Source organism: Thermobia domestica, chromosome 2, assembly GCF_964235325.1.
Source record: "Thermobia domestica chromosome 2, izTheDome1.hap1.1, whole genome shotgun sequence".
Taxonomy (NCBI): domain Eukaryota; kingdom Metazoa; phylum Arthropoda; class Insecta; order Zygentoma; family Lepismatidae; genus Thermobia; species Thermobia domestica.
Window position 1 is genome coordinate 333,572,503 of NC_137455.1, and position 14,259 is coordinate 333,586,761.

The 14,259-nt window shown below is 34.1% G+C and overlaps 1 protein-coding gene across 2 annotated transcripts in view; it reads right to left on the reverse strand.

Annotated features, from left to right (window-relative positions):
- CAH9 (Carbonic anhydrase 9) overlaps positions 1 to 14,259 on the reverse strand; it is a 152,842-nt gene that overhangs the window by 63,464 nt on the left and 75,119 nt on the right. Inside the window, exon 4 of one of the 2 annotated variants that reach the window (XM_081749141.1) lies at positions 10,334 to 10,495. The exons of the other annotated variant lie outside the window; for it this stretch is intronic. Within the exon in view, the coding sequence (XP_081605267.1) occupies positions 10,334 to 10,495 (162 nt within the window). The remainder of the gene's footprint in view (positions 1 to 10,333; positions 10,496 to 14,259) is intronic. 2 annotated transcript variants of the gene reach the window in all.

The window sequence follows — 14,259 nt, forward strand, 5'->3', positions numbered from 1 at the left end:
TCTGAATTTCACATAGCAGAATAACAGTCCAGTTTTCAACGAAGTCCACATGCAGTAAAATAGAATTTGTATCTTGAAATTTTACACGACGCTTTTCAGTAGCAATTAATTCTCTTTGGATTTTCTCGATGTATTCATGATTTAAAATTCTTAGTTTTAACCAGCAACAGAGTGTCACAGTTTTTTTTTTAACAAGATCATTATTTTCCCATATGGCATATGTAATATTTTCATTTTCATCAGGATCAATAATTAAAGACTCCACACTTACTCCTTCCGCTCCATGACAATCACCACATTATTGAAGAAGACAGCTGTCATTTTATACGAATCATACTACTAATGAAAATAGGTCACTCATGACAGCTTCAATACAGGCTGCTCCTTTGATTTGTTGCAACGCAGTAGCAGCTAACTTAAAATTTGCACAACACACAAACACCTCCCTCGCAGGTTGCGGACTGACCCACTTTGGTCGAATACTATAAAATTTCGAGTGAACCATTCTTATGCTGGGATTGATCTGTTTAAACAGGCCGTAAATTTCTTTGATAGTACGCGTAAGAAAATCTTTCGATTTTTTAACTTTTTGTCAATTTTCGATCACTGTAATGACATCGCACTTATCGGAATTTTGTCTGGAGCATTCCAGTTCATCATTGAGGTAATAGTTCAGGTTGTTTGTAGGTCATCAGGATCTATTGGATGGCCGTTTAGAGTAAACTTAAAATGTGTGTGTTTCATAATCGTAATTTCCATATCAGATTAGATCGATTTAAGAAGATGGAGTACTTGGAGGCTCATTTTACCATTTCAGAGAGCCATTTTGATCAAAGTAATAAAAAGGAGCCAGGAAAACTTTTTATTCTTTATTTAATGAATGTGAACCAAAAGCATCATTAAATTGCTGCACTTTCATTGTTTTCAATGCTGCCAACTGTGACATCAAAGTTAACGAATCTTCGCTAACTTCAAAAGGCTATAGTTAATTCATGAAGCAATGGTCGAGAATGCTATTTGGTGTGTTTGTTATTCATGTAAAGTTGAACCATTGACAAAATTTCAGAATTTTAAATTATGGTGTTTTCGAGAAAATGGCACCCAAAATTGGCAATTTTTAAAAATTTGACGATTTCTCAATTTTTTTTGCGACAGAACGGTTGCACACAGAAGCGATGCAATTTTTTTTCGGAAAGCGGGTAACTAGGTCTCACTAACCGTGAAAACAGAATTTTAAAATTCGAATCGGAAGTGCTCGAAAAAATCGCAAACCTCGACTTTTCAGATAAACTGGATTTCATTTGTTAACTTATATACAGAAAGATACAAATACGCAAACCAAACTATAATAAAATATATTTACTTATATCCTTATGTACATACTACAACAAGAATTATAACTCTATCTGTCTCCATAGCTGAATGGTGGTGCTCCGAAATTGAGCATTTCTATTTTTTCTAAAATTCATAAATTGTACTCCCCATCTTTGATGGCCCATTACTTGGCGGGAAAAGTTTTTTCGACAAAACAAAACAAAAAATACGAGTCCCTTAAAAACATGTCTAGTTGCTATAAAAAACGTTTCATCAATATCTGAGATGGTGATGGTACATGCTCTACCTGAATTGAAATGGAAGGCACTTTTTTGTTATTCGATATGCCCATTAGACCGGATAGTGGAGACTATTGTATTAATAGAAAGTTGAGACATTATAATAATAAATTTTGATAGAAATAGGCACTAACTATACATTTAAATACGAAGAATGGGCCAAATAAAATTTACTTTAGGCAGCCTGTGATACCCCAAAATAAAATAACTCCTGTTCTTTATAGTATATCTAACGTAAAGGAACGATATTGGTCGATTTGGCGCTTTATTGATGCATTTCGGACCAAAAAAAAAGCAGGACTTAGTGTACGAGGCAATGCTTCGAGAAAAGATCCGCCCAAGAAAAGAAGAAAATTCCCGGCGGGAGCTCATGTGGTTCGGATTCCACGTTAATCAGTAGGTCCACGTCTCATATAGCCTCGCTGCTGAACGGGACGTTAATCTCAAAATCAACTCAAAAGAAAAAAATATATTCAGGCAGATGAAAGAATTCGCCGTAAAGAATTTTGAAACTTTTGAAATTGTAGAATAATGCTGGATTTGCCCCATAATTGATTTTTAGTTTAGCGTCCCTTTCAGCAGCGAGGTCATATGAGAAAAGAGATTCTCATTACTAGCATATAGCGCTAGCCCACTCGGCCACGAGGACCGACTTGGCCCATAATTCCGTCATGGAATGATAATGTCATGGTAATTGTAACATAAGACAAAATAAATTATTCAATATGTATATTAGCTTTCACTGTTTACTTCTGGTTTCACTGTTGTTTCCTTTCCAAGTATCTCTGTTGCAAATACATAGTAATAAGCAGTAATGCAATGTTATGAGTTGCTATGAAGTTATGAATATCCTTTATGTTAGAGATATTATAAAGGTAACTTCGCAGAAGTTTACTTTGGGGTGTTATAGGATGCCTACAGCTAGTTTTATTTTAGCTCATGATAGATTCATGCTGAAAAAGAAATTCTGCAGGTCATTGTCTCCGATTTTCCTGAAATTAGGATATATCATTCTAAAAACAAAATAATTAGACCCATATGTTTTCTTTCTGCATCACAAAAATTTTTCAGAACTAAATTAAGCATTTGTTGCAACTGAGACTTTCAGTGACTGTTTACCATAGGATATATTATAACATAACGAAAACTTAAGAGTTTTGAAGATGGCATTTTAAAGAAAATTTGGATCAAATTTCACCTTTCTGAACTTCTTGTTTTTAGTTTCTGCAGTTATTTTTTAAGAGTTTTTGTGATATTAGTGCCTATTTTTAAGGCTTTTAGTACGTAATCATCTCTGGTTATGAAATACATTATAACCTATTTAAGTAGATTAACCTATTTAGGTATATGGCTTTGCGTCCAAACGTCCTGCTCCGGTATCACAGGGTGGTATAGAAGCAGAGGGCTGGTATTATTAATGACTAGACTTTAAGATATATATATATATATACAGGGTGGGCCATTTTAATTAATCCACGGAAATATCTGAAAAATGATAAAACATAGAAGAAATGTTTGAAGTACACGTTATATATTGCTAAGGGGGAACACCAATTCCGCCAAAAGTACCCCTCCTCGCCCCCCGTAAATGGGGGTAACGGGGGGTAACTTTGAAATGTCAAATGGGAACATGGGTCGAGTAATACCTCGTTCGAAAGGTCTTGGAAAACTAAGTAACGCTGTACCAAAAGATGTTTCATATTGTGCACCAGTTTCAAAATGGCCGCCATGATATGGTTCCGAAACTCCAGTACCCGTAGTATGAAAACCATGGAAGGTAAATGAATGGAACAAAATTGAAATACGTAAATATCATAGGATGATCCCTGTGATCCCAGTGGCCTCCCTGAAGGGGTCTTGGGGGCTAACTTCAAAATTTCAATGTCCGACCGGACAACGGTTCGGGCGTACGCTTGACCTACCCAATGCTGTTTGGAAGGCAGACTTCATGGATAGAGAATTGGTGCACTGAGTTAATGCGGATGGCCACAGTTACATTTTGAGTAACTATTAGCGGCCTTTTGAGAACACTGCCATTTCACCTCAATCGTTTTCTCCTGCAAGATGTTTGATTTTGCAAGATTTATCGAACGAGGTACCACTCGACTCATGTTACTATTTGAAATTTTGAAGTTAGCTCCCAAGACCCCTTCAGGGAGGCCACTGGGATCACAGGGATCATCCTATGATATTTACGTATTTCAATTTTGTTCCATTCATTTACCTTCCATGGTTTTCATACTACGGGTACTGGAGTTTCGGAACCATATCATGGCGGCCATTTTGAAACTGGTGCACAATATGAAACATCTTTTGGTACAGCGTTACTTAGTTTTCCAAGACCTTTCGAACGAGGTATTACTCGACCCATGTTCCCATTTGACATTTCAAAGTTACCCCCCGTTACCCCCATTTACGGGGGGCGAGGAGGGGTACTTTTAGCGGAATTGGTTTTCCCCCTTAGCAATATATAACGTGTACTTCAAACATTTCTTCTATGTTTTATCATTTTTCAGATATTTCCGTGGATTAATTAAAATGGCCCACCCTGTATATAAGGCATATAAGCAAGCATAGTGAGAAGGACCACATATACTTCTACCTTATTAATTTATAGGTATCGTTAAAAAAATGTAAATATTAAGCTACCTTTAACCTGCACTTTAAAAAAAAGTTTATATCTATATTACTTTATGGCAGGCATATAAATGGCAGTTGGATTAGGGCGCCAAGGTCCAGCGGGCAAGCTCTGTGTCAGTTGCGTACATTATTTATTTACATGAACAAAAATACAATAAATTAAACCTTTTTAAAGTTTTTACCTTTTAACTCTTTTAAAGCGAGCAAATTTTCTTTATCTTTTAAGTCGAAGCAGGAAATATAAACCACCGAACGATTTCTGTGTATGAACTGTGTCAAACTCGTAACCCAGCTGAAGGTGCCATAACGCTGGTACTTTCCTTCCTTCACTCAGTAATACTCATGCGTCTACAGCTTCCATTCCCATCCTAAGATAATTTTATTTATTTGTAATATCATTATTTTATGTTTGGATCATAGCTTCAATTGTATATCTACACTACAACTTATTCAGCGTTCCAAATTTGATTGACAGCTACTAAGATATTTAGTATACAACTTCCAAAAGTATAGAAAACAATGTTTTAGTGTTTTGGATAGCCTGTAGTAAGATAAAAAAAGAAATACCCATATATCGCTTCGTTTGACTTAGCCTTGATTCTGAGATGTATTTCGTTTTTAAATTTGGCCACACATGCTGCAAATTATAATTCTAAAACAATTGATTTATTTTAGGAGTGCACTGTGGAGGCTATCAACCGAGATGATTTCAAGGTATACCGCACATAGATACTACATAGACGGTACTAAATTTGACCGTAAGTGTGGATGAATCCCAGGAAAAAGAAGAGTGTTCTGTCCCACCTAGTACTTCAAACTGTCTTCCTATAAGTGATGAACTATCATCAGCCTGTATGCTATCATCATCATCCGATCATTAGCCTGCGGTTTGCTCACAGCTTCGACCAAAAACATTTGGCATAAAGACATTTGGTGTGGGGAGCACAGAATTCATAGCATTAACATAGCAGCAATTTAAAAATCTAGAATGAAGATCTAATTCTTATTGACTGATTTTTTTATTGGCATAGTTCGTTTAGTGTAATGTATATGGTACCCATTTAAGATAATTTGCATGAATATTGTCCTCAATTTTAATTTATGGCAGTTAAATCACACTTCAAATGCTAAAGTAATGTTAATATACCTACTTCGTATCGTTAAATATATTCTTAGAAGAAGGTAGCAGAGAACTTTCCAAGAAATAGTTTAACTTATATTGTGGGTGTGTGTTGAAGGAGAGGGAAACGTAAGTAAACGCATGATTCTGGTGCTTGGTTTTCGGTGATTGGTACTGCCATCTTCTGAACTACAATGCTAGGATGTGGGGACAAGACAAAATGGGTATAAGCTGCAACTCTATTCGAACTGTTCTTACAAAGTAAGTGCTTTTTAAAAATGTTATATAACACTAGTTAATATTACACTAATGAAATGTATATACATTTCAAACTATTTTAATATACAGTATGCAATTACTAGACTTAAATTATTATAGACTTTTTGTTTATGTATTCACATTAAGTATGTAGTTTTCAGTATTGTGTACAACAAATTCATACTTGATGTAAAATTAAGAAATTATTCTCAATAAATGTACAGGATGTTATTTTATGTATTGTCTTTTAAACCTTCGTTCCTTTATTTGGCTTTCGATTTGTTACGCAATCTAAGTAATGTAGGATGTTGGAATTTAGATAATTTTAAGAATAAACGGTTTAGTTTCTCTTATTATATACGATAACTCAAGGGAATAATCGATTGTATATCACATTAAATATTTACATGATATAAAATCAGTTACTTTCTCCATTTATCATATATATATATCTAACCACCGGTGAACCCGCCACAAGAACGACATGAACCACTCACATGTTGGCACCCGGGGTGTCTTTCTTGTGCTCAGTCATTTATTTTACGCACTACAATAGCTATTTTAGTGTTGTGTAGAACACAACGAAGAGAACAATGACGACATCTCACCTGTGAACATCTGAGTGGTCCACGTCGTCCTTATGTTGAGAGACATGGTGCAATAAAATGGTTTCATGGTGGTATGATCGCATTTTATAATGACTCCTTAAAAGAAAAGCTCATTATATACACGTGTTTGTAAGTTTCGTATATTTTAATACTTATGTAAGAAATTGTACTAATGTATTTTTTTAGGAATTCCATTATAAATACTTTTCTCAAAATGCATGTGATTTGTTCCGATTATTATTGTTCCTCCATATTTTTCAGTGAATATTGTCATAGATATAGAATGTGTTCTGTCCAAGATGATTTAGTTTTTCTCCACTTTTACTGTACAGTGTTCCCTGTCTTCTCGCCTTGTAATATTAAGGGATCCCGGGTACATGACAGAATATTCGGATAATATAAGGTAGACACATCAAAAATATTTTCAAATTAGTTTTCTTGGTGTTTTGTAGCAGTAGAAACTTTTAAGAAAATATTAAACTAGTTTCAGATATGAATTTGTGCTAAGAAAGAAAATATTTACGATTCATTTTTCAAATAGCAATTTATATGTTTTTGATTTATTATTGTATGTAGTTTCAGAACGTACTTAAAATATTTTTTCTAACATTTCCTTGTTTTCGCAGAGGAATATTTTAAATTCTGAATATTTTTCGTCATTACCACAATAACACGTACATTTTGAAATACATTTCTTTCTTCAACCTGTAAGTTAAATACTAGAATTTATTTCCACAAATTTATGTGATGCTAGAAGTTTCCGTGTATTCTAAACCGGTTCCAGCATACACAAACTTCTACCACCCCATGAATTTGTATAAATGAAATCCAGATATTTTAACTCACAAGAGTTGGAAAACTGTTCATATGCATTTCCTTCAGTTTCGAAGAAAGAAATGTATTTCAAACTGTAGGTGTTATTGTGGTAATGACGAAAAATATTCAGAAAGAATTTAAAATATTTTTCTCTGAAAACTATAAAATGTTAGAAAAATATTTTAAGTAAGTTCTCAAACTACATACAACAACAAATCAAAAACATATCAATTGCTATTTGAAAAACGATTCGTAAATATTTTCTTTGTTATCACAAATTATATCTGAAACTAGTTTAGTATTTTCTAAACATTTTCTACTGTTACAGAACACCAAGAAAATTAATTTGAAAATGTTTTTGATATGTCTACCCTATATTCTCTGAATATTTTCTATCATGTACAGAAAATATTTTCTGTCATGTACACAAAATATTTTATGTCATGTACAGAAAATATTCTCTAAATATTTTGTCATATACAGAAAATATTCTTTAAATATTTTCTGTGATATACAGGAAATATTCACTAAATATTTTCTGTGATATACAGGAAATATTTTTTTATATATGGAAAACATTTTAAAATTATTATTTTACAGATCATTAATCCTTGTTAAAAATGAATTAGAAATCTTCAGAAAATATTTCAACTAATGTACGCAATACATTTAAAAAATATTTAGAAAACAATTTTCTTCATTCTTGAGAAATTATTTTCTGTGTTATTAGTAAATAATTTAAAAATATTCCATGCGAAACATTTTAAAAACCATTCCGTTAACATTGTATAAAATGTTTCAAATACATTTTCAGTAATGTTTGGAAATCATACGGAAAACATTTTTTGGAAAACTTTTCTAACGGCGTATAAAATATTTCTAAAACATTTTTGAGTATGTTACGAGAATATTTTCAGTATTAATTGGAAAATGTTTTCAACAACGTATGGAATATATTTCCTTAAGGGAAGTAGGATACATTTTCTGAAGGAAAATGATGGCACGTTTTAAAAACGTTTTGAAAATATTTCATTGCTGTGTGGGCTACTTCCAAAATATTTAACAACTCTGAATATTTTCATTCTTGCCTGTTATGCAAGTGGTTTTCTATAGTTCACTGCGTGTTAGAAACATCATACTCTAAGTTTTGTTGATCATTGCGGCCACGGATATTATGACAACGTTTCCTGATCTAACTATTTTAACGCATTGGTATATGCATAATCAACAAAACACAGTAACTTATGATGTTCCTGGAACCATAGAGTAATAATATAGTATAAGAGGTTTCAGCTGCTCTTCCCGCTGAAACTGTGGAGACCGTGGCGCCACCACTCAAGGAAGTTGGGTACCACGAACTACTAAAAGCAAGAACGAATCAAATCATTCAGAGCGTCGAAGTGTGATAGAATTAGCCAATGATACACTTAGCTACTGCCAGTAGCAGACGATGCAGTTAGTTCCAACTCTAGCCGGTAGTGAGGCAGAACCACTTACTTTGCATTGTGGAAAAAAAAAATAATTTCTATTAATTATATAGGAAGCGGTCCATTAGGGTATCAGTGCCTAGAACTTTATCACTGAATTAAGCAAATAACGAAGCAACTTACATCGGATTTTAAGATTTAAATTTTGTGCAAGCTGTGTATAATATGATCAGTGGCGTATTTACGATTTTGTTCCGGGGAGGGCTTTACTAACTTTCGGGGGGGGGCTTTGCCTGAAAATGTGAAAATTCTGCAAGATATTTCATATACTTTACTATAGTAAGTAAGATTTCGGGGGGGCTTAAGCCCGGAAGCCCCCCCCCCTAAATACGCCACTGAATATGATAGTACCTCGCACTGCTATTGCAGAAAGTTAAAAGTGGTCGTTTCCTTTTTGTTTAATATGAATTAAGTTAATCATAGCATTTACTTGTACTTAATCTACTCATAGTTGGTAAGGCATTTTGAAACAGGAAAAAGTACTATAGACTGCAAATTTTAAAAAGTGCGTCAAAGTAAAGAAACGGCATGATGGTCAAAGAAGTAGGAAACATTATCTACGCCCTTACAATATTTTTATAGTCACTGAGTGCATAAGCGGTTATCATTTATTTTCAAGGTCAAGATACAGGGTCAGGATTAAGTAGTTCAATATCTGATATATAAAAAGCACTTTATCGAGCACAAGCTTAAAGATACGTTCTAAGAGATATTATTTATCTCATCACACTTTTGTCAATTTTCTGCAGATAAATTACGTTTTCTTCCTGGGCCGATCAAACGAAGACAACATTAAGAAAATGGAGATTTGTGTCACTTGTGTGTGTGTATGTATGTGTGTGTGTTATACGACACATTTAACTGTGTAAAACCGAACATTTCGCTTTAGGAGATAATTCTTGCATTAAATTCAGAAATTTATTGAAATTGCGGTCCACATGAAATATCTAGATGCGCTCACAAATGAAGTTAAGTGCTTGAACTACTAATAAAAGTGCCCCAAATGATGTAGTTTGAATTTTTTAATTTCCAAAAGTATTTTTAGCCTCTTCTAGTATGATATTTGAGCTGTCTGAAAACAGAATGAACTAACTATATTTTCGTCGATTTCCACGTTTAAGCACAAAATCACTTGAGTTACACATATGAATCTTAGGTCACAACGTAATAAGTGTAGCAACTGATCCAACGGTAACGTCAAGCCCATTTACCACTGACAGCAGCAAAATGTGGTTCCTTCATTCTGGTTCCGGAAAGCTCATTTGCAAATGGACTCCATACTCATACAGCCACAAGAAAGTAGGAAACAGACAAAACACCGTCGTAACCTACCGAAAGTATTAAGAATTTTTTACCCTAATTCAATTTTCAACCAAGACTGGAACTCTTTTTAAGCAAAATTGACTAAATATTGTCAGCCAATTATCTAGCATCAGTTGATTCCATCATTTATTAAGATTAATACATAGTGTGTCTTATGGAATGATTGAAATGAATTTTGTTTTCCTAATTTACACACAAATATTTCCCCGAAGTGGAAAATGTATTTAATGTGCTTGTACATTTTAATCGAGATAATTATATTTGTATTATAACATTTTCAATATCTGGAAGAGTGACTTTTTCTATGGAGGGAAGAGGATGGGATTGAATGAGCTTCCCAAAACCCAAAATCGGGAAATAGAGTTACGTCATTTTATGAAAACTAAAGCTAGAGAAACACGTTTCCAAGATCAAATTTACAACACACCAAAGAATTGTTTGTTTGAGAGAAAATTTTACTTTCCTTACCCGAATGTCCATTGTTTCCCATAACTGGATTAAGGAGAAAATTATGGTAGAAGACCATTTCGAGAGCTCGAAGGTCTTCTGAGATTGCATGACTCCGAACGATATTAATTGGTGATTGCCGAGCACCACCACAAGTTCTATACGCAGAATGCCATTCTTTGCCTGGAAATTTTAACAAGAAATATGCAACATTTTAAAATGTTCTCATTAAACTCTTTATAATTAAAGTTATGTGAACAAACACCTGTAAAACTTGAAATGTGAACAAAATTAAAGAAACTACAGTAAATCTTAAATTTAGTCCAACTAGTCCAACTAGGGTTTATGGAAATTTATTCTTAACATAAAGTTTTCCCCCTTCTAATGAAAGAAAAGTTTATGTGGGAGAGATAAGTTTCATCCCCACAGAAAACTTTCTGATTCACGACAAAATATCATATGCAGGATCCTACACTAGTGACGTTCAGGAAACTAAGTATGGAACAATAAAAAGATAAATTTAAAGTTTGTTTTAGTATATTTTACTTTCTTGTGAAGAAGTAGAGGTATAAATTAAGGCATTATAACAACAAATAAAAATACAATATTATGTTGAAATAAATCATTATGTATAGTGTTGTTAAAAGCATTGCCATCCAAGTATCACAACTATATACATAATGGTAATCCAGCACAAGGCTCATTCAATAAATAAACATAAAAGTTTTATTTAAAAAGCTAAAATACGATTGTGATTGGACTGAAGCTCATCTTTACTCGATTTAGGCGTACGGTTATCCGGATACTTCTCCGAGGTACCTGAATCATTTTAACCAAATTTGAGATGGTGATTCGAGAGCGCGCGCTGAGTGTCATTAGGAGCCGCATGTCCCGATTGAACGAACCATTGAAGAATAATCACCGAAAACGGGAATTATCAATAAAGATCGATCGTTGCGTTCCAAATTTGCAATTATTATTGCAAACTTAGTTATTATGTGATAGTTATTTTGACTGGCATCCTAGAGTTATTCACAGGATCGCGTTGCGCCCGGAACGTTGGTAAACAGTTACACAAAATTGTGGTATCTGTACAGATGCTCCAGGCTGGAGCAGTGAAGTATCGTTAAATTTGTAAATCATTAAGTTTTACGTCCCACGATTATGCCGGTTAGGCTAATGGAGACGATGAAGATGAAAAATGAATGAAATAGTGGAATGAAGAAAGTGGAAGGAAACTGGAGAACCCCGATAAAACCACCGAGCACGTTGTTTGTCCACCAAGTACCGGACACGGCGCGAGCTGGGATCGAACCAGGGACCCCAAGTACCGGAGGTGAACGCTCTACCAGTGAGCCACCGCGTCCCCGTCGTTAAATTTGTGCTGTGTAAGGGTAAAGGACCGACAGAATTTCATCGCCGTTTGACAGTTCAATGTGATGAGAACTGCGTAAGTCGAACCCAAGTTAAGGGGCGGGCTGAGGATTTTAAAGAGGGCATAACCAATGTTGAAGATTCTTCATGTGCAAGTTACTGTTTCATTATGAGTTTCACTGAACAACTTATATGAATTTGTTTGGAATTATAAGTAGCCAATTCATGAACATTACATGCCCAAAGGTCATAAAATGGACAATACGATCTACTCCAACCTTCTACATGCAGGAAAGACATGGAGTGGTGTGTATACTTTTGCTCCATGATAAAGTGAGACCAACCACATTGTCGACCATCGAAAAACTACTGTTAGAGTGCATGTTTCACCATGCATATCCACTCAATCTCGCACCTTTAGAGTTTTACACCATTTCACCGCTTTAAGATGAACTAAGTGGATCAATGTTCCAGAATGACGGAGTCCAGTCAGCGGTGTATGAGTGCATATGCACGCGTACATATTTCTTTTTTGGGGGGAGAAGGGGAATTAGTGCCTTTATCAAACCTAGCGTAGGTGTTTTGAACTAACTGGAAGACTATTTTGAAAACTGTAAAGTCATTGTTTTCTTACTAGTGATAAATCTTCTGTAAAAATGTATTTCCGGTTATGTATTGAATGAAGGAACCTAGAATTTTTAGCTTAAAAATAAAGATTTTAAACATCAAAATATCTTATTTAACTAGAGGAGATATTTACTTTATTCGAATCTTAATATTCAAATACGAGTATGATTCAGATTCCGGGTACCAAAATTTATTTTATTAACACCACCGGGGTTGAAGTCTCCTTTCCTGCGTATATGACATCATGCATGTAAAACGGGAAATGAGGATGCATTCCTGTATGCTAATTAACCAAAAGTATGACCTAAATAAAGCACGCGACGTCTAAAAAAAAAAAAAAAAAAAAAAACTAGCTTTGGTACGGAAGTATGAGATTTCTAAGGGTAAAGTGACCTATTTGTGTTTCGAACCCACGACCCTTTTAATTAGAGCATCGCTTAATTTTTTTTTAAAAATAGAGACTGATTTCACGGTAATGGAAATCCTATCTTCCCGCGGTATTTCAGGGCTTAAGAAAATACGTTTCCATAAATCGTGAGAACACACGAAAAATTATTTCTTTATGCATTGTAGGGCATCTCTCTATTTACATGCTGCAATGCTAAAAAGGAATTAGACTCTAACGTCTGATCTATAGAGACGAACTAGACTGACTTCCACTTTCCTTTAATTTCCTTTTTTAAAGAAAAAAGAAATAAAAATAAAAGAAATGCTGAGGAAAAGAAATGACTAATTTTAATATGAATTTTGACTGAAGATTGTAAAACTCAGTTTAATTTAGTCCATGGTAGATTGAACTAGAAATTTCGTGCATTTCCTATCATCTTAACTTATTAAACCCTTATTATATATACTTCTATATATATTACTACTGAGGCCAGGGACACAATAACTGGTTTGTAAAAGAAAAACTTACAAGTTTGGATTAACAGTGAATAAAAGCTTTAATGATTATAAATAAATGTTGAAAACAAGTCATGTATAACTAAAAACAACAATGAATTTTGAAAGTATGATAACAAATATAAAGGGTAAGGAATAAAGTCTTAGCACTAAAATTAATTTAATCAAACATATTGCACTTTCTCTCTTTCTTGATCTTTGACTTGAATAAATTTCTGAAAATAATTTGATGTACATGAACAAAACAATGAAATTGTTTAATTTCGATTTATTATTACATAATGAGTTTTCGTAATTAAGGATACAAAAATAACTAGTAACCTTACATTAGCCAATATCTATTGACGTGATTCATGAGGATTAGCAGATAATTAATGTTGATCAGTTGATACCTCGTTTTTAATAACATCTCAAGATTTACTAATTTAAAGAAGTGTGTATAGTTCCTCTGGAATAACGAAATTTCGATTATTTTTTTTAAGACTAACAAGAGAAGGGTGCGATGTAATTCAGAGATAATTGCACCCAATTTGATGTAGCAGTAGGTAATGGGAATACAAAAGAACGGTGGAAGCGTTCGTTTCGCAGGCGATCGAAATCAGAAATAATGGACTCTACAGTTCTGAAGAAGTATGGCCTGTGAATCAGATATTGATGGGACGGAGCCCTTGCTCGCTCGCTGTTCCGACCAATGTAGAAGAAGTTAATTAAAGTAGAATGAAAACAGAAAAGATGAGTTGAACAGAAAATGCGCCAATTTCCGCCCTCAGTCCCACCAGGCGAATGCCGGGATCGTAAATCTATCAACTGCCCTGCCCTTGCCGTTACCAGTTGCGTATTTCACTAGTTAGCTTAATGAAATTATATTTCAAAAATAAAGAAAATATATACAAAAATTAATCATGGGCGTCACCAAAAGTTTTCCAGGGAAGGAGTCGAAATGAAGTTGCTCTATTTCTTCACACTATATAATAAGATACTGTCAGTACAGAAGTATTAAATGTTTGAACCCACCAATATTAACCGATTTCATTTGTACGAGT